This window comes from Chiroxiphia lanceolata, chromosome 8 (assembly GCF_009829145.1).
Source record: "Chiroxiphia lanceolata isolate bChiLan1 chromosome 8, bChiLan1.pri, whole genome shotgun sequence".
NCBI classification, from domain to species: Eukaryota; Metazoa; Chordata; class Aves; order Passeriformes; family Pipridae; genus Chiroxiphia; species Chiroxiphia lanceolata.
This window is the reverse complement of record NC_045644.1, coordinates 31,271,778-31,299,321: the sequence shown is the minus strand read 5'-3', so window position 1 is coordinate 31,299,321 and position 27,544 is coordinate 31,271,778. Positions and strand designations below refer to the sequence as shown.

The window sequence follows — 27,544 nt, the reverse complement described above, 5'->3', positions numbered from 1 at the left end:
TGAAAACTACAAATATATTCTTTAAATAATCTCTTGCATTTCTGATTTGTAACTGATTATATAAAAATTTTTTTTTAGTGTAAGAATATTATAATTTCCTTTCACTTTTTTCCCTTTGCACTTGATCATTGCACTGCGAAGTAATCAAAATTTGTTAAGCATAATCAACCTGCATGAAGATATTAGTAAAGTGACAAGCAGAAACTACAGAGTAAGCTCCCCCCTTTGATGCCTACATTCAGCTTCCACCACAACGAGGACTACACAAGGCATTAGGTGGAGGCAGGAGCAGCAGCCACAAGCTAAGCCCTGCTTCATTCAAATCTCTGGGTCATCACCAACTTCACCAACAGCACTTGGCTTGCCAGGCCCCCCATCACAGTGCACACAGGAATAGTTCAGAGGTTCAGGAATAACTCTTCTTCCACAGATAGCTTGGCACGAAGCCTCTGTACCCTGGGAGACCTGCATACACCGGGCACGGGGCTTTAATGCTGGGGTGCAGAGGTGACACTGCCCAGCACTGCTGAGCACAGGAGGGATCTGCACTTATTCACCAGTGAAAACCAGAGGTGGAACTGTAGTAATTCTGTCAGGTTGTGCACAAGTAGAAAGGGAATCTGTATAACTCCCAAAACACACCAAAAAATGGTGGTTTAAAAGCCCTGATTGTAAGATCGTGTGCCCAGTTTAAATGAGTCCAAACCCCATGGACTCAGTGTAATCTTCCCAAACATCAACACAAACAAAACTGAGCCCATCTCTGCATTACAGCCTCAGTAAATCTCTAGCACTCAGAAAAATCCAAATAAAACCGAGCTGCATCCATAAATTTATCTGAGCAGGGCAGGGTTTAAACTAAATATGCAGTCAGTTGTGTAATATTCTTTCGTAGTCAATACTGGTTCTTAGGAAATTATCTGAGTGAATTAAGTGCAGGACTATTAAACAATTTACACACTTCCTTGTGTTTCAGATGTCTAATTATAGCCGTGTTTGTCTCTCCCCACAGAACTGTTGTATACCACATGGTATGCATATTTCAGCATCCAGCATTATTAACTCATGACCGACTGTCAGTTGATCATTATCTAACACATGGGGTCTGCAAAAAAAGCCTTATTTGGGCAAAAGCAGGCTTCGGACCCACTCCCGCTGCATTCTCCCCCTAGAAGAACTTCAGTCGGATTATTATTTGCTGTCAATGGAAACTCTGAGGTTACATATGTGAAATCTGCAGACAGGAAAATAAATCCTCACTGAGTTTAAACATTTAGTTGATATTAAAACCATCTCCAGCTTGGTTGGTTTAAAGCAAACTCTCAGTTGCCCTCTAGTGTCCCCCTGCTGCCACGCCAGGCAGCCCGCCCGCCGCAGCCAAGGTCACATAATTTAACCCGATTTCATGCCACGAGATTTACTATTTGTTTCAATATGTTGTAGAAAAGGGTGAGGGATGTGTGTGCTTTTCCCTCCTGGAAATTTCAGGGCTCGGGCCCCTGAAAGCCCAGAGCTTGTATAATGTTTGCAGCTGTAATTGCGGCGCATGACACACGGGTTTTATGAGCGAGAATCTCTGAAATCACTCTGCGCGCTGCACTCCATAAAGTTCATTCATAACTAAAAATAGACTAATGTACAAACTGATTTAGCATTATACTGAAGCTAAGGAACATAGGGAGTCTGCAGAATTCCCTAATATGGAAGAGAAGCTGAGTTTTCAAAAGCAGCAGTTTATTTGTTCCTGAAAATGGACAACATACGTAAAAGATTTAATATACAGAACCAGGTGTATATATAGCCTAGATCTTCATATGTGCCCATTTTCATTCTATATAAAGACTTTATACAGCCTGAAACTATATATTTAATAACAGATTACTAAATTAAGTCTGCACAATCACTTCATAAAAAAAAAATAATTTCAATTTAAAATACAGCTGTAGGGGTTTGGACAATTTCCTGCATAATAGAAGCCCATCCCTGAAATGTAAATAACACCGGTATTAAAACAAGTCAATCAGGCACATCAGGAAAAAAATAAAAGGTACATGAAAACAAATATATTTTCCAGCCCATCCTAAGTAAGGATGCCAAATCTTTGTTATATTTGAATACTGCTTTGATAAATTACTACTGCTTCAGCTGGCTATTTTTTTTTTCCAAATGTCTTGTTCTTCCTAAGAGAAATCCGTGGTTGATTAAGTCTTAGCATTTTAAACACAACAAACCATCAGGGTTTGAGAATTATTCACTGCTTTCCTGTGTACTGTCAGCATTCTTAAAATACTGTTACTATAAAATTAAACAGTGTGTTCTTCAGAAACGCATGACGTTGCCTGCCCTGTTTTTTTAACTGTAATTGTGCAATTTTAAAATTCTCTTCTTTCTCAATGCCTTCTCCCCAGACAAATACCTTTGACAGTTATAGGGTTACAAAAACAGGTTAGACTTTTTTTTTTTTAAATCTCACAGGCCACATATGATATTATTGACTGATTAAACTGTAAAAATGATAAACATAACTTTATTTGGTATATATGTTCAGTTAATTATAAGGCCTTCACTTCTTAATTTGACAAGACTGAAATATCACAAGAAGTACATATGGCAATTCAGAAAATATAATCAGGGATAAGGCAAAACGAACATTTCAGAAGGCAAATGATTTGATTTGCATAAGCAGATATTTGTAAGGCTCCACCTTTCTCCAGTGCCTGAGCAGCACTTTACAGTTGCTCTCGCTCTCACGAGAGTAGTAACTCTCACAAGCACAGTAACTGCACTTTCTACCCCAAAGTGTTGCCCCTATTGGTAAGAGGAGGCTTCTGCCAGCAGCAGGCAGGGATGCTGTGGGACACTGAAGGGTGACATGGTGCATCCAGGCAAGGATGCAGCAGGGAGGTGCCAGGACTGCCTGTGCAGGAATCATGACCCAGTGGCTCCAGCCACACGTGCTGCCCCAGCAACCCTGCTCTCCAGGGGAAGGCTGTGTCTCAGTTTCCACCTAAGCCAGGGTCTCCAAATACTGCAATTGCTACTGAAATAATAAAGGGAGTAATACAGTCCTGAAATAATTAAGGGGGGAGTACAGTCCTCTTTGACAGGGCTTGGTCAGGGCCACACTATCTGCTCTGAATCCTGGCTCTCAAGCCACAGGAAGCCTACAGGGTCTCCAACCCTGGCTCCCCTGCCAGAGGGACATAACAAGGCAAGCGGCTGGGGGCAGAGGCTGGGGAATAACTTTAATATTGACCTACAAAAGCAAACTGCACTAGGGATGCAACTGGCCACTGTGCCCAGCATCACAGAGCTGTGTCAGGGCTCACCTGCTCCCAAATCCTTATCTCAGGGGCAGCGTGGGACCCCGGCAAGCCACTGTCCCCTTTGTCTGCAGACAGGTCTCTTGGGCAGTGCCTTCTGCACAATACCTGATGTTGTGCTCTTCGGGCTTCGGCTGCTGGAAGACTGTGGTAGGGTCAGAAACCTCAAAAACTTCTTTTCTTTACTTCATAAAATACACAGAAAGAATTTTATTGACTAATCGTGGTGAGTCCCCTCCTCCTGACAGTATCTGGAAGGGCTCTGACACTATACAGGAATCCTCATCCTCATTTCCAATAAAGAGATTGCTCCACTCCCAGACTGACCCACTCTGCCTGCCGATGGATTTAAGTTTTTCCTAGAAGCCTCCCCATCAGCCATGACCTGCAGCTGCTTTGTTTAGGAAACCTGACAAAGTGACATGAGTGGCCAAACCCTCTGTATATGTAATTTTAAACAGATAAAAGTAGTACCAAGATAAATTATCACCTCTCCTGGATTTCCAAGTATACTATTAAGTAGACTTGGACTTCATCTAAGGTGAATATGAAGATTCATTGTCCCAAGAGATAAATATTGACTGAGGAAAAGCAAAGGTCAAATTGGTCAATATTTACTCAAGAAACTCTAAATCTTGATGTAGTGTAACACTCTGAATGTCTTCATCAGCTGCCTCTCAAGATCTTTTCATTACGACTAACGATTTCAAAAGTATAATCTCCCCTCTAAAATTCTTTTTTAAAAATAGAAACTCAAACACCCTTACTGCAAATAGGAAGCTTTCTGTTGCCAATGGCCTCAGCAAAAGGAGATGGGTTGATCTGCAAATGCTTTTTGCCCATTCCGCATGCCAAAATTCAGCAGCCCTGAACCCTGAAGATGTGAACAATAAAAACTTTCTGATTCATCACATGACAGTATCTCAGATACCATGAACAGGAATTCCTTCTTTAGTAAGGATTAATGCAGTCTCTTCTTCCTCTGTCTCAAATATCTTTAAATTGAGACTGAAATTTTATCTCTGGCTTCTATTTCACATAAGGATTTACTCTGAAACAATGCCAATCAAGAGTTTTGGAGGAACTATGGTCCTATTATTTACCTAAGATTTCCAGCTTACTGCCTGGTTTTTAAAGGTCTTCTGCCACGCTTATTTTTGTCTGAAGCCACAGTGCTATGGACTCTTTTCCACAGAACAGCACTGTTGAAAGTAAAAATCCTAGAAAATTTGTACGAGCTGATTTTTTTGATGATGCATGATGAAGGAAGACACTTGAATCCCCTGGAGCTTCAATGAGGTTATTTGTGGAATTCCCCTGGGCACCTTCACACGGCCACTCCATCATTGGGAAGGTACCAACACTCCTACTCTAGCATTCATTCAAACAGTCCAGCATGGCTGGTGAACTCTTATTTCTAACCCTTGTCTTCACTAAACAGTCAAATGCAGCAGATTTGTTGCAATCACCATGGAGATCAGTTGGTTTCAAATTAGGCACAAACTGTTTGTTTCCTTTGCTATTTTTATTGTGTTTTGAGCCTATTATGCTCCTCCCGTCCTGCCCTTACCAGGAAACAAGAAAATCTTGCTTTACTGAGAATTCAAATGCTAGACAGAGGCACTCCTGAACTCAGTGGGGGACGGCGATGGTCCTCCCTTCTGAACTGCCTTCCCTCACTGGCTGGCAACCAGTAAGGCTGCACGAGGTCAGACTCCACGGATGGGATGACACAGAACATCCAAACGACATAAACCCCTGTTAGCTGGAAGAGGAATGTGAGCCTTGCTTTGTGCAGCTCTGTAGTTAGGCCTACGAGGGTTCGAAGAATTAATTTATTTACCGCAAAAGGGAATAATAGGCAGGCTTTGGTCTCACAACTGCAACGGCCTGAATGAACCACCAAGAGCTGCCATGGGAGAACTGGCATCACCCTGGTATAACAAAGAGGAACCAGGATGGGGATGGGACCGTGTGGCAAGGAAGGGGCAAAAGGCGAGGAACTGAAGAATAGGAGGACTGAAGCAAGAGGCAGTAGGGGAATTCAGACTTCTGGGCTGTTTGGAAGACACACAGAAAGCAAATAAATCCAGCATCCCCAAGGCAGGTGAAAGTGTCACTCTTCCATCAAGGGACACCTGGGCTACTACAGCCAGTGGCTACTGAGCAGCCTCTCACCACGGAAAGGCTGTCCCGCCCCACCGAAAGGAAGGAGGAGTTGTTAATTGACTCCCAAAGACATGAAGTCTCTAACAGAAGTTCCTTTGGAGGTGCAGAAAAAGACATAGTGCTGAATGGAGGTTTCCCACAGCCCAAGTCAATGGCCTCCCTGTGCCAAAAATGCAGCAGGCTGGGATCTGACAGTCCCTAAGCTGCATATGCCAAACGCAAGCCTTTCCCACAGTTCTGTGACAGGTACGTCTCGTTGCCCTTAAAGCAGCATCAAGTCTCCACTAAAACATCCCTCTGCTTCTGGAATCATATGCAATCCATAATGCGGAACTTCAGTTTAAACTCAAAGACCAATTAAAAAAAATAAAATCAATGAAATGCTTTTATGAAAGAGAAGATTGAACTGCAGTTTAAAACTTCCAGTAATGTAATATTTTAGAACTTTAATAAATAATGCTTTTATCCTGATTGCAAAATAATACCCTGCCATAAAAACACAGAGCAGAGGTAGGAAACTGTTCAACAAGAATTAAAATGTCACACTTTGCACAGAATGGAGCATTACAATTATTGGTGAAACACATTTTTCAAACTTGTTAACACAAAATTAACAATTACATACATCACTTAATTCTATAAGTGCATATCTCTCAAAGTACCCATTAGCCAACCATGCCTAGTTCAGTTTTAATATACATGCAGGCTTTGCAGCACAGAGGGGATGTAACTATGTGAGCGCTGGCACAGTAAACCCTGAAATGGCAAGTGCTATTAAACTGAGATGCAATCACGTTGAAAGGGAAACATTAACAAACAGCAGACAATTGAGAAGAAAATACAGGGCGCTTGTGTTCTAATACATGTGCTTCAAAACCTTATATAACTATTCATTGTCTAGTTCATCTGGCCAGGGGCCCAGTTTGCTGCTCTATGCTATGCTATACTAATTTTATAATAATAAACTGTTACACAAGCTTTATGCAGTCATGCATATGAAGAGGTTGTGGAAGACATTACATTTGATTATCTTTCTAGCAAAGACACCATCTTGAAATTAAAGATAGCCTGGTAGAAGTTTAAAATAGGAAAAAAAAAAAAAACAAAAGAAAAGAGAAAAACCCCCCAAGTATGTGGATAAATCATTAAAAAAACCCCAAACAAACCCAAACAAAAAATCACAATCCTTTCAAAAAGGTTCTTTTCCTTCCCTGACTATCACCTTCACATTATGCATGACAGATGAATATCACTAATCCCATAATACAATGCAAGAATCTGCATGTTTCTGGACTATGCCAGTTAGAAGACAATCAGTGATTTTTAGAAATGTATGCTTTTTTTTTTTAAATACACCTTCTTTTCGTAAAAACAAAGCAAAATGGTTTACAAAGCCAAAAAGAATGCATGAAATAGCTGGGGTTTAAAATCCCTTTACGTTATTTGTTGCTTTAGCATGAACCAACATGAACCACTGACATGCCTTAGTTAAGATTTATCTGTACCACAAAACATTTGTAGGATAGCAGTTGGAAAACTTGGGAATGAGAGAGATGGGACAAAAAAATAGATACAGTACAAACCAGATGCGATCCAGAAAAGTCATTCATATTCCACATTTGTCTATGGAATTGTCTGAGAATTTTCTGCTGAACATTACTTCCAGGTTTATCACAGCGGTTCAAAACTAGCTATATTTAGTCACTGACCAGTGCCAGAAAGCACTACCAGACTATAGGATCATGGCATATTTTAAGTTTGATATCTCATCAGCCATCAAGGCCAGAAATAAATGCCTGTTATAATCAAAAAGAGTAAAAGCCTCAGACCTCCAAGATACATAAGGGATTTTTTTTCAGCTAAGTCATGAGATATCGACCTCAAAAATCGCATTATTCTGATTACCATTGTGTGACTGATACTTCCCGACCACCCCCTACATATTTTGATTTCAACATTTTAACATCTAATCTAAAAAATCCCACTAAAGCTAGTGAACCAATGTTTTATGTGGGGCCCCTGAGGCACCACATACCAAAAGCAAAGAGTCAGCAGTCAAGTGGCACTGAAAGTCGATGGGTATAAGAGCAAACCCCAAAAGGGTTTAATGCCAGATTCTGATCTAAATCACATCACTGTCAATTCAAAGTAATTGACTCCTGTGGATTTACATGAGTGGAAAGGAGATCCTAATCTTGTTCTTAACCTTTACCTTTGAAGTAGAGATGATCATAAATCCGGTTTTTCTATCCAACAGGAGAATGTCAGAATTTCATAACTTTCTTCAAAAGGGGGCAGGCAGTCAAAAATATTCTGAGCAGCACTAACAGGCAACTATCAGGCACTTTTATTTTTATGTGTCTAATGAAAAGAAACCAACTGACTATACTTCTACAGATTAAAACTGCAAAAGTATATATAACCATCTCAAATGGTTTCGACAGACAAGTGTGTCCCACTGAACTGCGGGTCCCAAAGTCCTAAGCTGCTGCAATGGGATAGCCACTGGGGAGACTGTGGAGCAGCACCAAACCTCATCCAAAGAAAAGGACAGGCACAGGACATGGCCACACTAGCTCTGATGTGACAGAGATGATAAAATTCAGTCCTTCCAATCCTAGACTAAGCATTTCATTTCAACCTTTCTGATGAAAAAAGAATTTAAAAAAAAAGGATAAAAGACCAAAATCCAAACAGGCATATACTGGCTGTGGGCTGTTACTGTGGAAAAGATTTCCATTCCATTCATTAGCATCCTCCAGTGCTAAAAAAGGCATCAAGAAATTGACTCTCTAGAGTGAGAAAATCTCCTGTGAGGTAAAAGTTATACTAGAATTAAAATGCAAAATGAGAATAAGTGGGAACCAGGTGGCAATGCCAAGAAAAGGACTGGAGCCAAGCCCTGTGTAAGGGGTTTTCCTGGAGCTCAGATCCCTGCCCAAACACTTCTACCAAAGGAAACAGGAACATCACTTATTCTCTAATTGCAGGTGGAACACACGACAAGGTGGCAAAACTTCCCTCAGCCATCAAGAAGTGTTTGTTGACCTTCTATAATTTACTTTAACCATTGTTACATTGTTTTGGTCTAGGCTTCTGAAACTGCAAAAGCCCAACCAGCTGCAGCCTCCTGCAAGCGCTTCTGGCTGCACAACTCAACTCATCTCTGCGTGTGGCTGATGTGCCAGTTGGAGCTCGTTTTTGCTACTTAGGAACTGTTTGATTTTCACAGATCTACGCTCTTGGACCCAGTCAGCACAGCCCTGACACCTTCTCCAGCTCACCTGAAATAGGAGCTGATGTTACTGCTCATTCATCTCGGCTTCCTTTGCTCTCCCGAATATTTCTGATGGTTGCTAGGCAACTATTGTTGAATACATGCATGAGGCATTAATTGTCCGAGCACTTTAAAAGAGGAAAATTCTTTAAAACTGAGGACATTGTCATACCAAAAATAGGATATTTCCTTTATGAAGGGCAACACTCGTGGCTGGGAATGTTGATGGCTGCAGTAAGTCAGAGGCTAGATGAGTCACCCAGATTACTCACATGCAGCGCAGCACAAAAGCAGCACCTTAGGAGACCTGACTTTATAATAAAGTTTTATTTTAAATTAAGTACTTCAGATCTAGTTTTATCTTTTGACTGCTGTCATTAGGATATCACAGTCCACATTTTCATGAAATTTATGGCATTGGGTCCAGCTGCTGTTACAGTGTTAGAACATACCAAGTGTATCAATTCACTACCTTCTAAACCCAACATGGCAGCAGCAAGTACTCCTCTTCGCTACACTTCAAAGAGATACTGTAGCCTCACTGCTGATCCTAAGTGCTCTGCGCTCCTTACCCATAAATGCGGATTTCACTTTATAGGGTCTTTTTTTCCAAAATACATTCCAATGTCATGATCAAGCTCTAAAGACAGTAAACACAGACTTCCATAAATTGACTTAAACTTCTAAACTAAGCAACGGCAAGGATTTGCAGCTAGGTAATTTTTAGGGGGTTTTTGTTTTATAACAAACCCATCTCTACCATAACTAAACATTCGCAATGTACATGTATTCATCGTAATTACAGGCTGCCTTTCAAAACAACCAGCACCAAAAATCCCCTGAAGAACCATAATTTTTTGGTAAATCAGTCGAACAATTTTGGTTCATTGCAAAATCAGGATTCTATAAAAGAATGAGGGCATCTATAATGCTAATTTTGTACCTGGTATTCTGAGCAAAGAGCTGCTCAAGATCCTGGGAATAATCCTTTCCGTTTTTCAACCTTGTGCTCTACCTTTGTGAAAGCATGTAATGGGACACAGGCCCAACTCAGCAAAGTTCAGCTGAGGTTTGTAAGATTTGAAGATGAAGGGACTTATTTAATCAACGAAGTGAAAAGTAGAATCATCAGCACCTACTCAAAGTGAACATGCCATCCCACACCAAAGAGCTGTTTTTCTACTGGGAGTTTAACTTCTACTACAGTTGCAAATCCAGAATGAAACACAGGAGGGAGATGACAGAGCTGGAAGGTCGCACATGATCTCTGCTGAAGCAGCGGCAGTGTCTGTGAATGTCACCTGTGTCAGCAGGATGATCACCATTAGCCTTTTCACATATTCTCTTACCCTTTCTGTGGCCTGAAACTGCTGATTTCAAGTAAATTCATTCTCTTCTACTATTCACTTGTTGCTAACACCTGCTTTTTAATTAACATGCTCTTTAAAGCTATTACACAGAAAGGTAAGGTGACTGGAGATGTCTGTGAAGGACACCAGGGAAGACTCATGGAGTCAGTAATGTAAATCTGTAGATGATCCTGCATTATGTTGTTGCAAATTTAAATGAGATGCTACTCAGTTACATTTTCCATACTTCACCTGAGCACACAGCCCTTCATAGAAGTTACTGAAAATGGCCTAATATTGACCGAAAATTCTCCCTGAGCTGATCTTCCCAACAGAGAACGGGCAAGGGACCGACCAGCCCTCAAGAGACCAGAGCAGAGGAGCGCACTGCCCAGTCAGTGCTCTGAGACAGGGAAGTGCTCATGGTGGATGGAGACGGGTAAGGAGAACCAAGGGGACATGGGGCATCAACAGCCACCACCGTGTATCAGTGAAGACAATGATATTTAGCTCCTAGCACACCAGCTTCCTCCTAGCACTCCTGTTCCTCAGTCTCCAGTCCACAGAGCAGATGCAAAGCTCTGCCTTGTCTAAGTAAGACTGCAAGCAACTTTTCTGGAGGGTTTGTTTTATTGTATAATGGACACAATATCCAAGCACGAAGTAGCCCTTACTGGCCCAGATGCAACAAATTACATATATTAACACAGTTAACAGTTTTTAAGGCCAGAAGGAATTAGTAGGATATTAGTGTCTTGTTTACCTTCTGCAGATACTGCCTATACAACAGAATGACTACTGGATGAAGACTTCCTTGAGTAAGGATCATGTCTTTTGGAAATCACTCTCGATTTAAAGGATTCAAGCAAAAAAGAACCTATGCTCCTAGCTAAGTTGTTCCCATGGTTAATTACCCCTCGCTGCTAGATAATTGTGCCTTAGTTTCAGCATTAATTTATCTGCCTCTACTTTGAAGCACAGGGTTCTGCTATGTGTCTGTCTGCCAAATTACAGAGACCTCTACTGTCATAGGTCTTCTTATGGAAGTACTAACAGACTGTGACCAGGCCCCTTCTCAGTCTTCTCCTCTCTGCACTAAACGGATTGACATTCTTTAGTCTTCCACTTAAAAGCAGGTTTTCTGTACCACAAATTGCTTTCTGGGTTCTTCCTTAACCCTGTCCAGTATTTCAATACAATGTGCAAAGCACAGGCATCAGAATGGGGCACGAAGTTGAAAGCAGGGGAAAAATCTCTCTAACAAACTCTTCCTGCTCTTCCATGTTCCTCTGCAGCTCATAGTTCAGAATAATACATTTGAGTATTAGTAGCGCAGTTATTCCATGAAATCGTATCACCCTTTTTGCAGAAAGCCATCATCATTTGACTGACTTACCAAAAATGTCAGCTCTTAGGGGGTTGATAATGATTTCCTCTAGCATTAGATGCAGCAGCAGTAACACCTCTCTACTTCTTCTCTCTATTCCCTTACTTATTAATCCAAGAATCAGGTTTGCTCTCCTACTCTAGTCAATTGGTCATCTATCATTACCTTCAAGTAATTTATGGCATTAAGACCAACATAGCTGCCCTGAGGCACACAGAAATGCTTGTCTGATCACTAAAAGCCCAAGATAAACCTGTATCTAATAACAAGGCCCAAACTTCAGCTGAAATGTAAATTATCACCGCTTCACTCGCCTTTGGCCCATAATGGACAATAGAGCAATTAAAAAGCCACTACGAGGTTTTAATTGCCAATGATAAACCTACAAAAAACCTCCAAAAACCCAACAAACCACCACTTTTTTTTTTTAATTTGCCTTAATTTCAGTACTTATGTATAAAAACAAAGTCCTAGCAAGAAACTACCAGCACCACTGGCTATCACTGGGAAGATGGATGTTCACGCTGTAAAGCCTCAGTACTTTCTCCAGTGGGCACAAGCAAAAAGAGATTGCTGAGGTCTTTTAAGCTGTTTGTGTAAATGACAAACTAATTCACATATTGTCCATGATCTGTCTGATTAGGTTTATGAAGATGCTGACAGGCAATGAGAACTTAGTTAAACAGAACTCATGTCAAAAGAGAGAAAAAAAAGCCCTCCTCTGGATCCCCCTTAATGACCTCACTTGATTTCAGAGAGAGAAAACCATAGCAAGAATTTTAATGACCTATTTTGCCTCTTTCGCAATTTGATTTAAAAGCAAATTCACAAAAACCTGGCCACGTGGAATTTAAATTCTGCAGAAGTCTCACCCACCAGCAATTACTACTGCAGTGTTTAAAATTTTAAAACAAACCCAAACCTGAACAAAACACTATTTTCAATTAATTTTCTTACTCTGATTTCTTTCCACATTGCATCATCTCCCAATTACTGTGATTTTGCTGAGTGTGCCAGTTTCTTAAAGACACAGCTATAAAATGTATGGACTAATTGTTGAGCAGAACTGAAGAGCTATTAAAACTGCAATAGTACAGCACTTCCAATGGTAGTCTATTATTTCTACATGATTGGTTTTGTACAGTCCAACTCACGCAGTGAAACTCTTAGATAAATTAACTCCTTCGTTTTGACATAAACATCAAAGGGGGAATTAAAGGAGAATGAACATTATTTTCTGCTGCTATTTTAGACATACTGTTCATAACATCCATGCACGTTCCTGGAAAGTTACAAATTATTTAAATTGAGAAAGCCATTTGCTGTTTTATCAAGTCTGTAATACATAAAACTTGGCTCCAGAATTATCTCATTTTCCCATTTCACGTTTCCCTGTCATCTACATGGCAGAGCATGTTTACAGAACTTTATAACTATAATATACAATTCAGTCATTTCTAAACAGCACTGTAAGAGTAAGTCTGAAATGTACACATTTTAAAGATTTCTTAGTGAACACCAAACCTTTTCCCAGCTGTTTTAAATTTTGAATTTCCCAATAAATGAATAACATACTAAAAAAGCAAACAAGATCTGACATTATTTAGTCTAAGTTTCTAAAATGGCATAACATCTGTAGCTAAAAACAATTTTGAATAACTATATTTAACTAGAGCAGTATTGTATTATTCATAGCTCATTTTCCTTACAGACTAGGGGACTTAATGTGGTGTTCAAACATTTCAAACATTTCTTTTAATTGTTTAGTCCTTCCAACAGCCACAAGAAGGAGGAAAAATGTTCACTCATATCTTTTATATATATTCATGTGACCAACCCATGATCTCAGTTAAGTGCCACAACTGTTCATTAACACACATCACAGCCCCCCAGTCAGCACTGCGAGCTTTGAAACCATGCCAGGAGCAGGGGCTCAACAAATGGCACTTTGACCTTTTCGCTACTAACTTCAATCTTCATTAAAATCTCTACGACGTCAGCTCTGTCTCCCTCTTTTACCATCTTTTATGGGCTCCCGAAATACCGAATATTCGTTCATTAAACGGAAAAGTTTGTTACATTCTTACATAAGGATAGATTCCCCTTTCACATGCAATTGGGTTGTGAAATGCCTTTGATTGAAAAAGAGAACGAAACACCCCCTCCCCCTGCCAAACAACTCTACATTCAAATTGCTCACTCATTTCCAGGGAAATCAAGCATGCTGCCTAATATTAAAAAATCTCATGGTATCCAGGCACGTTTAACTCCATTTTATGTTCCCCTTATTAAATTTCACCCTAGCAACGTACGAAATGCTCACCCTGCTCTTTGCTCGCTTTTTTAGTTTCATGTTTGCATCTTCACATCTTCAGTCTGTGCATTTACAGGAGGACAGAAACTGATTTTTTTTTGCCCAGCAGGGTTTCAGTTCCTTACAACAGAGTCACCAAAACCAGCAGTCCCATGGAGAAAAATGCAACTAGAGACAAATAGAGGCTTTGATCATTTTTATGGTGCTCAAACACAGATTTGGGGGTGGGGGGAAGAGAGAGAAATCATGTAATCATGTCTTTTTTTTTCTTTTTTTTTCTTTTCCTACCAGTAATGAAATAATTTTGCATTAAGAAAAAAAAGAAAACAGAAAAAGTTCATGTGAGTCATTTATGTGTTTTCATTCTTTGTGTAAACTTTCTGGCACACCCTATATGCTTCATTTCTTGCTTTAAATAAGTAAGTGCTGGAAAATATGCGCAGAATTTGGAACCAAGGGGAATGACACATTAATTTGAAGTTTGCTTTGTTTGCATTTTCCAAGTTTGAAATGAAACTTCAAGGAAACCTAAAACTCTCCTGCAACCTTTAATTTCTCCCCCTACCCGCCCCCACTTCACCCACAGATTATCTAGAAGGTATAAACTATTCATTTAAGCGGCACAGTGAAGTATCATCATTAGGTGGCTTAGTTGCCTGGGATACTCCTATCAGCCTGACCAGTGGGGAACCTCCCAAGCGTGAGCTCTGAAGGGGGAAAAGTAAACAAAGTAATGAGTAACAGTTACAGCTCCTTAAAATGTGTACATTAACCTCGGTATTGGGAAACTATTTGCTTTTTAGAGGCAGAACCCTCTGATTGAAATAATGATAAATATTTTGGAAATTCCTTCTGAAGCCAAAATGAAATTACCCAAGTGCTCTCCCAGAGAACAAAGCTTTTTAGTGTACCTTCAAATGAATTCAGGTAAGTTTACAAATGGCCTATACCTAAAAGACCATTAACTAAAATTACATTTGTTTTTATTGAAAGACAGCCTCAAGTGCTGACATGTAATATATGACATGTGATACATAATAATACTCTTAAACCAGTTCTGACATAATATCTCCCTAGGCATAATAACCACAAATGACTGCTTTAGTTAAGAACTAGCCAGAAGTAAAATAGATCCACGTAAAAGTAGCTTTAACCATAAATACCTCAACAATATTTTATGTCACTTTGTAAAAAAGTTAAAGGAGCCCCATAATAATTAACAACAAAAACTTCATGTTCTTTACTATTGTATGACGGTTGTGAAAGGTTATTTCATAGTCCCGCAGATGCCAACGCTGTAAATTATGCAGGCACCAAGAAGCATTAAGGAGAAATAATAGCAATTTAAACTAAGGCTGACGTAATTCGTGATAAACAGTCATTGGAAAATATTACAATGTTGTCTTTTTTGAGTGGGTTTAATCAGAAGAATGTGACCATATTCTGACATAAACCACTTCACTTTTCCATTATACGGGAATGGGGGCCCTTCCCTGGACACAAAGGTCTCCCCTGCTTGCTGCCACTGCTGAGCCCTGGAACCTCAAGGATGCTGCTTGCCAGGTTTGGGATGCTGGTGGACTGAAAATTCTGAGACAGCTCAGGAGTCTGGGCAGGTCTGGTGGTCCAAGGGAGGCACCAAAACCAGGGGAACACATACTGTAAAATCGATGGCTCTAGACATGAGAACATCTATGATGGTCATGGCTCACGTGCACCACGAACGTAGCTTGGGTTACTTTTCTCTATAATCACAAATGATTCTGACAGCTGAACTGCAAAACTAACCATCGAGTAGAAATCTTATACAGGAGGAGTTAGTAATTTATATCTACAATCATTTATTGCACGGACACCCATAAAACAGACGTGTGCGTAAGAGATGACAAAAGACACGTGATGAGTTACATTTACCAGGCACAGAACAGCAGCTCACTTGCAAACCCTTTGTTTGCTGGAACTGTACATTTGATTTTCTGCCAAACTCTGGCTGGTAAAACATGTAAACCCCACAACACCGTCACATAGTCAACAAGTTAAAAATTAAAAAGCAGTTAAAAGTGTCAGTGAGAAGTGGGCGCACCCAGGCTCTCAGCAGTGCCACGGGCCCTTGTAGCAGTGAGGACATCTCACCTCCCGTCCCGTGAGAGCCCCAAAGCTGTCCCCGCCCAGGTCATCCTGGACACCCCATGGTTCACATCCCTGATGCCTCCTCAAGTAGCGGGGTCATGGCCACACGCAGCGCCTGGCCCTCCACTCAGCATCTGCTGCCTTCCTCAGGGCAGCAGGAACATGCAACACAAATTAAATCAGTGTCCTTCATAAAGGAGTTCTGATTATAAAGTGAAAAATAATCTATCTTAATATTTATCCTGGTTACAACTGTGGTTGCTAGTGAAAATGCACTTAAAAAAAAAAAAGAGTAGAAGCTAACAGCATTTGTTTCTATTGAAGTTCTTGCAGACAGGAAGGTAGAAGCTAACAGCATTTGTTTCTATTGAAGTTCTTGCAGACAGGAAGGTATTTTATCTTACTTTACTACACTTTACTCATGTTCACTTAGCTTGCTGTTAACATTGGGTGAGATTCTGTCCTTGGTTAACTGGTGAAAATCTTGAGTAATAGCCACAGAAGTGGATCAAGTTATGTTGGATTTACGCCACTAAGTAAGGTAGAATGCGACCCCTTATCAGTGCCTTTTTGCTTTGAGTATACAAATATTTTATGCATTTCAATGAGTGACAGAATGCAAAACTTGCAAATATTTATTTTTAGATGTATGGGGAAAAAGCAATTAGAGCTAAAAATGTTAAGAATGAAGAAATCACTTAACAGAAGCAATTATGTTGGGCACATAAACAGCTCTGCCTTCAGACATTTTATTCAAACGCTGCAGAGCACATTAGAAAATATCAATTGTTTAAAAAAACTGCAAGTATTTTTTCACAACTGAAAAATCAATCATTATAAACAACATCTGGGGATCTTTAATATCTTGCTTCACAGTTCAATTAACAAAGTAAGAAAGAGGTCTGACCAGAATCCAGAACATTTCCAGATTTGTTTTTTCAAGCTAAAAGCTTATGTTTGCACATTTGCAGAGGTGGGTTGGGAGGGAAGAGGAAATGTACATTTATCTATATTGTATATAGCACTGTTATGCATTAATCGTTACTTCCCTTTCAGCTATGTCCTGTTTTTGTTTTGAGAGACCTAAAATTTGAAATATTTAGCTAAGCCACCCTGCCCAGGACCTTGGAAAAGATTTGCATATTTTTCAGACTGCTGGAGATGCCACCGTAAAGCTCCATCTAAGGAGGTCCCAGTATCCACGCTAATAAAGAGTCTCCTTACTCTTCCTACTGCATTTCTAAATGCTTTAAACATTCCAGTCTGTGCAGAGAAGCACTAACATCAATCCCACTCTAACATCACATCTGTATTAAAACAAAGAAGCCCGAAGCATCTATATGGAAACTTCTGTTTTTCTGAATTTCACTGATATAAATTATTCTGCAGGTAGCCAAAACAGTCAATAGCAATAATGGTGATACTTCATATCAGCTGAAAAGCATTAAAAAAACACCCATACAAGCGTAAGTACAAATTTTGCACTAGAGCTAGTTTAAAAAGAAAAGCCAACTTTGAGTCTTTGACTCACACAAATAAAGTCACCAACAAGAAAACTGTATTCCATTTAGACTGGAAACATTCTTTTGTCTTTTTTTTTTTTTTTTTTTTTTTTTTTTTAAGTCTCGTTCCCTGCCAAGGTTTTATTTTGTTATGTTTTTCCCCTAAACAACTGATTTTATCTGTGAGTCACAAACTTCTGTAAACTGAGATGCATAATGAGAAGACAGACCAAATTTCAGCTATACCAGGACTAATGGTACCATTCTATACCCTGAAGTCATCAACTTTCATCCCACACAATTTTTCTGGTACATGACCTATCCCTAAAGAGTCCTTTCTCCTTCATGGCGCTGTCCTGCCATGGCTTCCCTGGTCAGTGACCAGACAGAAGGTAAGTCCTTTTGAAATTGTTGGCTCAGAAACACCAGTGCCTGGGAGGACTGGTAAGTCACCCCTCACTCCTAACTCCCTGCCAGTCCTGGAAGGGAGTTTCTTCATTGTTTTACAGGGACAGATGACTTATTGAAGGTTTCGAGGTTTGCTTTGTTTTTAATGTAGATTAATTTTCCCCTAGCAAGTAATATATCGTTGAGTTTGGGATAGGGAGAGGAGGTAAGTGGGGACTGCAATGCCCTTTTACACACAGGTTTTTTTCAATGAGAAATTCCTGTTGCATTGCTCGTGATATGGTAAAATGAAGGCTTAATTTTTCAGAGGAAAAAATTATATTAATACCACAGCAGGATGTAGTTCTCTCATTCTCTCACCTTTTTGGTATGAATTTTTTAAAAAAAAATTGGCCTTTATATGTAAAATCAAAGCTTTTAACCTTCTTTTGGGGGTGAGCATATGTTTATAGTACCCCAGAGACCAAACAGCTTGTTTAATGGCATACTGGACCCAGCATGCTGTAAAAATAATAATTCAAAACTTATCACATAGATTTTAAAAATTGAGAGGAAATACCTGTATTTAGTTTTCTCTTACACTCCTGTTTATAGAAAAAGCAACCCCATGCTCACAAAATGAAAGAGAGACTTCTGGTTCATCTTTAGCAGGTAGGATTTATAACATTTATCTAGCAAAGCCCCATGATAAATCCCTCTGTGAGAGATTTGCACCTGGTGAAGCTGATGGAACCGTAGAAATCCATCATCACCCAAGCACCTGAACTTCCTGATTCTAAGCTGCACGCCTGTTCCCGCTGCCCTGTGAGTCCCCAGGCCTGAAGGAAGTGGAGGTTGGGCTGACACACACATCTGTGTTTTTGTAGGGCCCACATGCATTTGGCAACACAGCCCACAGCTGGATCACGAAGGATCCACACTCGTCAATGTGCCCTGGAAGCCACTCCATACCATGGAGCTGGCACAAGCCTGGTAGGACAAGTCACCTTCCTCAGACAAGCAAACATAGAGGACATGTGCTGCTCTAGCAACAAGTGCACACTGATTTAATGCCCAGTGACCTTCAGACAGACCTTCTGAACACTCACAGGCAGCTCTGCCTCCAGCTAGAGCTCTTTGGTCTATAATGAAAATTATTAGGAACCTTGTTTTTTCATTCCTTCTCTCTTGCAGCATGTATGACCACACAGCAGATGCCACTATGTAATGCATTATATGCATTTACAAAAGTTACTCAGTAACAGTAACCCAAGCAGCTGATAAATGAAAAGGATTTTGAAAAATGTCTTGAGCTGAAGAGAAATGAATTGTTCATTTTCATTCTTCATGTTCATTTCATTATCCACCTGGACTGCTTCATGCTAGTGAGGACCTCTAATTGCTCTTCTTTCAGGAGGGGAACACATGTACACTCTAACTGCGGTCATAGCCAGGAACTTGGGCCATCAAGACATCCAAGCATGGTTTATGTCTTCTGCTTTCTGAACAGAAGCAAGCCTTTGAGCCTATTTGCATTCTAGAGGGGAACCCTCCAAGGCAGTTAGATTAATCAGTAGTTGTATCAACAAGAATGGGAGCAGGAGGCTTCCCACTCACAGCAGTCTTTCCTCTGTAAATGGAGAGCAAGTCCTTCCCTGGCAGGCTACAATGAGATGGATGCAAATGTTTGAGCCTTCCAGCTGCTGAGCTGTTTCCTCAGCTCCAGCACCCCCCTAGATGGGATGTGGTGGCACTCTGAACCAAGACAAAGGAGAATCAGAAAAGGACTGTGCAAGAAAATTGGTCCTGAATATTCCTGCCCAAACCCCTTGGGCAAGTGCCATACAGCAGTGCACAGGCAGGACACAGGTTGGCACAGGCAGATGTGGTGTCAGCAGCAGCACTGGCTGTGGTAGCCCAAGCTGAAGCTGGAGGGGAAGCTTAGCACAGCCTGAGCCTTATGGAATTTCTATGGAAACACAGAGAACATCCACCTGGGAATGCCCAAAGCATCGCCGCATCTCTTCCAGCTGTATCTGTGGAAGTTTACAGACAGCATCTACATACACCTACTTTAAAAAGTCCCATTATTTATTGTCAACAAAACTTAATTTTTCTTCCTCATTTCCTGCCTTTTTTTTTTTTTTGTTAAACCCTACAGAAGAGGGAAAAATAGGCAGGGAAGTATGAGAAGAAGTCAAAACAAAACGGTTTTTGTTATAAATCTATAATGAAAGTAAAGAGACTATTTCCTGGAAAAACATTTCTCTCTATGAAAACTGCCTAACAAGGATAACAGCTGGGGCTCTCTGTAAAGGTGTTTCTGGTATCTCACTTGTGACATGCTGTATCTATTGCACAGTACTCCAACATGCAGAGAATGTGTAACACTTTCCCCAGCAGCAAGGTTTCTGAAGAAGACCTGGCATCCATATCAGAAACCAGTGCTTCCCACATAAAGACATCATAGACTGTACTTCCTAAATTCTGTATTCACTTTAGAGTTGGGAGAATTTCAGGCAATGATGAAACACACACTCCTATCTTGTTCCTTCTGCAGCCTTCTTTCATCTGTAAGGTAAAAAATAACCTTCAAATTAAATGTGTACTGGAACTCCTTACAGACACCTTTTCAGAATTTTAGTCACACTTCTGTAATCTGGTATCCCCTCAGATTTGACTGATAAATACCAGTGCCTTAGAGCAATCCATTTATCTACTGTCCCACCCTGCCTCTGTTTAGCCTTACCAGTCATCTCTTTCAACACGTGACATCAATCTACATAGTATCAATGTAAACTGTTTGTATAACAAAGTGTGGTACATTTTATTGTCCTGCCAACAAGGAAATGGATAAAGTAGTATTTTGCCTGTTGTCTTCAAAAAACAAAGGTAGTATAATTGACACCGTACATTTTGCAATACAGATATGGAACCACACATTGGTCAGTTTTTTCTTCCTAACACAGCAGGGTTTACAAGTTTTACCACATCATTATTTTCACAACAAATACTTTGAAGCAGTAGGTTTGGGGGGGGGGTGTGTTTGTTTAGTTTTGTTTTTTGTTTTTAATAGGGATTTTAAAAAATCTGCTTCTTAAACCAAACTAAATTTTAAATACATATTATTCATTTCTATGGCTAAGGTGTCTGTAGCTCTGGTTTGATAATGAGATAATTACCTTGCAAAGGTCAAGAGAATGGCATAGTTTGCTTTCAGAGACTGAACAAAGCACTTGCTATGGTTCACTAAGCATAGTTTCTGCATCACTTCACATCTCTTTGATTCATCTATTACTAATAATCCATGATACACTTACATTATGGATCCAACTATTTCAACAAACCTGTAATCAAGGAATGACCCTGAATAAAATACTCCTCAGAAAGCAGATGGTAGACTCATCAAACGCCTTCAAGCCTAAAATAACCTTTCCCATATAAAAAGGAGAGTCAATTAAAACTGAACTTTATATTCTAAGCTGGAGCTCAGAGTAAATAAAAATCAACATGATACTATTGTGTTTATTGGACCAAACTTCCAGGGCATTTCATTCATTTTTTTCACCGCTCCCACCCCCTAAGAGCAACCAACACTTTTATTCATAGTTCGTTCAAAGCCTGTAATGTTTTGTGTGAGTGTGAGCAGACTTGACAGTTTGGGCCTGATCCTGAAAAAGCTTGACAGCACAAAACTAAAACTACTCTCAGCAGTCATGTGCTCCAGTGGCAACATCATGTGAGGAAGGCTCTCATCTGCCTGTTGGGAATGGAGTAGTAGAGCAGCACAGGAGCACCATCGTACAAAATGCCCCAATGCCACAGGTTGGGTCAGTGCTTCTCTGCCAAGACAACAAGGCCTGAACTGGGCACCAAGCTCAAAGCCAGCATGCTTGAGTTTGAAAAAACAGAGAGGACTCTGCCATCACAAGAATCACTGAAGCCCTTCCCTCTCATTCTCATTTATTATACGTTAAACGCATAACCAGAAATTTGCCCTCTAGGAGACCACAAGAGCTTCCTTGCAGAGATGTAGGGGTCTCACATAGTGGTGTACCCCACCACTGTGCACACAGACTTTTCTAGCACTAGCTGCAGTGCTCATCCATCTGGTGACATGGGTAATAAAACTTCATTTCCCAGCCTGGGTACACTGCTAACGAAACTACCCTACACCCATCACTGGAGTTACCCAGGCTGTCTACATGACGTGCATTCTGCCACACATTCGCAGCACATCCGCTGTCCTTGGGTCGATCTGACACCAAAAACAAAACGTGTGAAATCACCTGGCTGCTATCAGGTGTCAAATCTTGCAGTTCTCTCTGAAACACACCAGCTACAGCCGACATTTGTGCAGGGCCCTGGGAGCGTATGCACGGCTAGTGAGTGCTCTGCAACAGCGACTGGATACGCAGGGACTCTCTCCTATTTTGCATTTCTTAGCATATTGCACCAATAATGACTTTTAAAAAACCCCAACACACTTTGTAAAGCTTCTGGAAAGACACAGGCTATAGGTGAATCGTTAAGGTAGGCGAATTTTAAACCCAGACAAGGTATCCTTTCACTCATACCAAGTAACTGTGCTACATCCTCTACTTATGTAACATATCTTTGTTTGTGATAAACTGAAGTTGCAATACTGAGATCACCGGTGGCTAGAAGCCTTAAGTCTCAAAGAGCACATTCGGTATTTAACATTTCAATCATAAATAGCATTGGTTCACTTCAAAGGAATCACATCTCCCCTTTGGAAACCAGTGGACACTTAAAAAGACACGTCTTTACTCGAGAGACATAGAAAATAGTTGTAACATGACTTACCAAACTCATCACATATACTTTCATTTTCTATTAGGGTGGGGTGATCAAATGTATCCCGACAATAGAAGATTTGGGGGTTCTTGCTTGTTACTGCAATGCCTCCAAGGGCTAAAACAAACTGGTCTGTTAGTATTGAGGAAGGTTTGTCCTGAATGCGCTTTAACATGGAACGGTATCGACAGTACTGGGGGTAGCTGAGAATCAGCAGGTTTGAATCTTCGTCATCCTCACCTGGAAAAACAGGAAAAAGAAAAACCTCTTAGTATGTCAGAAAAATAAAACCCAAGAGCTGTAACTCAAGTATCTCAGAAAATGCACAGCCCACGGTTCAGTCTTTTCTCAAGGCCTATGTTTTATAGCACAGTTTGGAAAGAAAGGTTAAATATAGAAATTTAAAGGTTAAAAAGAGAAGTTTAAAGAAAGTTTATTAAAACAGCTTAATTTCTAGCTTTCTGTTCAGTTCTCCCTTGCTTACTCACAAGGACTACCTGAATGAGCAAGAAAACACTGCTCTGCAGAAGCTGGCCAAGGGCCTGAATGAAAGCATTCTCCATACTTTGCCAACTTGGCTGCTTTGATAGAAATATTATCTGTCATTTTCACTCGGTTCCCCACACAGCTTTACTCCACTCATGTTTACAGCAGCTAACATCTTTTAAAAATAATAATATACAAGCCCCAGAGCATACAGCTATTAACTCTGCTTTGAAGTACCTGGCACTGGTACTACCAAGGGGCCCCTTGGCCAGGGAGGTGGGCTGGTCTGACCTGGTCATCGTTGCTAAACCCCAACAGGTGGAAGTAACTTTCCTCACATTAACTGCAAATGCAGCAGGACTCAATAAAATACCTACAGAGCATAATGAGCAAATGAATTTTAGAACAGCTGGTACTGCTGAAATGTGGGCTCAAAATGTAAAGCAATCTAGAGCTCAGACCTTTCCATTCCTTCAGGTTTTAGATGACATTATGGGTAAAGGCAGCAGATTTTGTAATATCGCAATTAAGTGTCATCATATGATAACCAGCAGGAAACCCAAGAGCAAAAAACCCAACCACAGATGTAAACATGAGAAATTTCTCATTTGCAGGTATGCAGCCAGTACTTAACAGCACTTCTTCTTATGTTCATTTACCTCCTCAGAGCAATGTCTTTCCAAGTATGCCAATAAAGATAAAGCAAGAGCATTCACTTTACCTTTTCTGCTGTACTCTGATTACTGAATAACTAAGCTATTTCTTCTTCCAGAGACAAAAGGTCTATTATTTAATCCCATTACCAATCCTGAAATCATCATTCTTACCCTTAAAGTAAAAATCACTTCAGACATTGAGAGAAATGTCAGATCAGTTCTCCCCAACTAAATACGATGGCACAACTCATCTAGATTTGTGTGAGGCAATGAAAATGTTGACACATAAAAGGCTAAATTTTAAGAAGTCTCTGGAAGCAGATATATCACCTAAAATGTCATCACTGCAGATGAATGCAATGCGCCAAAAAAAAAAAAACAACACGGCAGACGCACTTGCGAAGTACTGTTTTTACAAGCACAGCTCCTGAAAGTCATCACTTTTAAAAACTCAGAACTCTCCCCACCATTCTGATGTAGGTGGGGAGATAAAACAATTCGTGTAAAAAAAAAAAAAAAAGAAAAAAAGAGTAAGAGTAATACATTTTGGTAAACAGCACTAACATTACTTTTCTAGGAAAATAAAATTTATGGCCCTAAACCCTCTTCTGGTCAATAAGGATGTGGTCATGCTTTTCTTCGTTTCAACAAGTATCCCATAAGCCTACACAACAGCACAATTGAGCCCACTGCTCCTGGGAATAAGGCTCTCTCTTCTTTATTAGGAAACTCTAAAAATCAGATCAGGAAAACTGTTCTAGGAATTAACAAGCACATGTTCCGTCCTTCAGCTCCTTCGAGAGTTTCACGTACGCCTGCCTGACAGTTATTACTACTTTATACCTTTGTGTAGATAGCAGTGAGCTGAATCTGTTGATCTGACAGCACTTTTCTTATGCCAGGATGTGGTCAGCTTTTTAAACAGGGTGTATATAAATGTATGTCCCACGCGCCTTTGTAGTAAACCATTAGTTTCTAGACAAATGTGCTGTAAGTCCCTGCACAGAATCACACAAACTTTGTACCCTGGACAACTGACGACTTAACTCAAATGCCTGGCATAAATTAAAATCAAGTAATTTTTTACAGGATCACTTTTATACATGCTTGTGCAACTCCAGTGAGTACTTTATGATGCTTTTTTTCTCTTTTTTTCACTCCAGTTCAATAAATACATCTAAGAATGAACAAAGGCTGAATAAACCGAAGATTTGTTTAGTGAAAGGCAAATAGAGCGTTCCTGGAACAAAGACTTTATTCCTCAACCACGCCCACATGAAAAAAGAGAAATCAAAGTAGACCAATCCCTAATAAAATGAAAGCCCAAAGAAGAACTATTTTTTCCTTCCAGCAGAACCTAACACGTGCCATTTAATGGTGGGCTTAGTGAACATTGCCGAGTATTTTTCATAGATATGATCAGAAAGAGTTTACTCTTAGGAGAAGCAGAGCTCAAAATGTGGATCACATTCCTTTAAAATAAAGAAAAACAATGCAATTTCTAAAAATATTTAACTGAGATATTAGGGAATGGAGATGCTGTATTTCTGAATCGCATTTTAGCTTCAACAGACAGAACATGGTAAAAGATAATACCTACAGTATGCTGCTTGTAAAGCTCAACTGAAATTACTCTAATCCCACGCTTATGTCATAATTGTGTGGTTTAATAACCCCCTCCAATGTCAATTTTTCTTTTATTTTTCTATTTCAGGCTGAAAACAGAGAAACTGTAATTAGGAAGCAAGGTTCCATCCCTGCCTTCCGAGCACTGCCTATATATGCATAGATGTAATCCAACAGTTCCCTTTGTGAGGGGTAAAGAGAGCTGGGATTTTGCACAGCCTGGCATTTATGTTGGATTACATGTTCTTCAAGTTGTCTTTGTAAGTAAGAGATGCATGAAATGCCAAACACAGTGAATCTATGCAAGAACTGACTTTTCAAATCAGCACAACCATTTTTAATATGTAAGGTAAGACAATTAAATGCCCCAAAAGAAAAAAAAAATAAAGCCTGCTAAGAGCATGAATTCCTAACAAATCCATCTAGAGCCAGAAATATTTATGGACAGACAAGAGAAATACAAAACTGTAACACTCTTTTTGTTTGTTTCAGAAACATCAGCCTATAATGTTATTGCTAACTGCTACAATCTACCCTCAACATCAGTAAGCATTTTTTTCTTTAAAAAGACCTTCACACCAGGATTTTATAGAGCTTGATGGAAAAACTATGCATGTTCCTTCCTGCACCTAATTACCTCAACTGCAAAAGCTGCCAAGTATTTTGCCCTTTAGTTCTTTTAATCGTATTAGTACAAATGCATTTGGATGCCAACAGAAACAAACATTTAAAGATTTTTGCTTAAAAGATTCCAAATATGTACGAGGCTGGTGCTAGGAAAGCACACTCCACTTCTTCCCAGAAAGCACAGAGTTATTCCTGCAGAAGAAATATGAATTTGTGCCTCTTGTAAGACTAAATGTCTAGTTTCGACCCAATTTAAGTAAAATAATGTCAATATGAACTGCTCTCACAATGATTTATGCTACCTTCTGTTACTTTATTATATTAGACATTCCTTTCTCTAAGCTTTATACTTTTCACCGTGCTCCTAGCAACCACATAAAGGTTGAGCACCAACTTTATGCGCCTGGCACCCTTCCAGGCTCGACTGTTATTGATAATTATATTGAAGTTTCAATTTAATTGCTACTCTGTTCTGACACAGAATATTTTTTGCAATTAGGCTTTTCCCATTTTTTGTCCATTCATTTTTTGTATTTGTAAAAACGATTTCCCCACCCCCAGAAAACACGAGTAGAACAAGGATACAGATAAGGGTCTGTACATCTGTTGCTGTCATTACCAACCTGGTAATTGGAAAGGAAAAAAAATTCAAGAAAAAAAAATTGTACATATAATTTCTCGGAAGGTAAATTTCGGTTAAAGTGCTCTTTTTCTTCTTACAGTTATTCAATGATTTCCTGTTCTAATTGCAAGACATTATACAGAAAGTAATTTTTATAAAGGAAATGTACCAGAGCAGGAGCCTCACTTGCTTGGTATGGTTTGAAATTCCAAACTTTTGCATCTCCTTTATCAATTCTCTGCTCTACCTTTGTGCAATATATTCTACCACAAATCTACCATCTCTTCTGAGGCAGTTAACACAAATGTATACATCAAAGGGGAAAACACACTTGCAGTTAAACTGCAGGGAAAAGAGAAAAAAAAAAAAAAATCAATTTTTTCCTCCTCACTGTAGCTGGTAAGTTGGAGGCAAGCCAAGCCTTGGAGTGGAAAATATCAAAAAGTAAAAAAAAAAAAAAAAAAAAAGAAAGAAAGCTTGATTAAAAAGCGAGAGAAGAGATATTCAGTTCTAAATCTAAATGAATAAGCCACAAACTATTTCATAAAAACATACTGTGACGTAAATTACACATCAGTATTGCACTGCTGTGGTTATTTTGAGAAATGGCTTGTACTGTAAGTCAGCTGGTAAAACTCCACCCTTAATGATTTCGTAATTCTCCATACAGCAATCAACCGGAGCAGTCATGAAATTGCCAAGAAGGAAAACAGACAGAGCTGTAGAGAGTTTGTAATAAAAAGATAATGTACTTTTAACATAACAGAAGTAGAAGATTGGTTTTATTAACTAAAAAAACTACTTAAAAGGTCCCAGGCTTGCCATTTGTTTTGATAAATGTTGACACAGATCTTCATAAGATAAGCAATGG

At 39.7% G+C, this 27,544-nt stretch overlaps 1 protein-coding gene across 2 annotated transcripts in view; it reads right to left on the bottom strand.

Annotated features, from left to right (window-relative positions):
- The window catches only part of ARID5B (AT-rich interaction domain 5B), a 114,787-nt gene that overhangs the window by 45,341 nt on the left and 41,902 nt on the right, over positions 1 to 27,544 (bottom strand). For both annotated transcript variants that reach the window (XM_032695024.1, XM_032695023.1), the window contains one exon: positions 22,666 to 22,896. In XM_032695024.1, the coding sequence (XP_032550915.1) occupies positions 22,666 to 22,896 (231 nt within the window). The remainder of the gene's footprint in view (positions 1 to 22,665; positions 22,897 to 27,544) is intronic.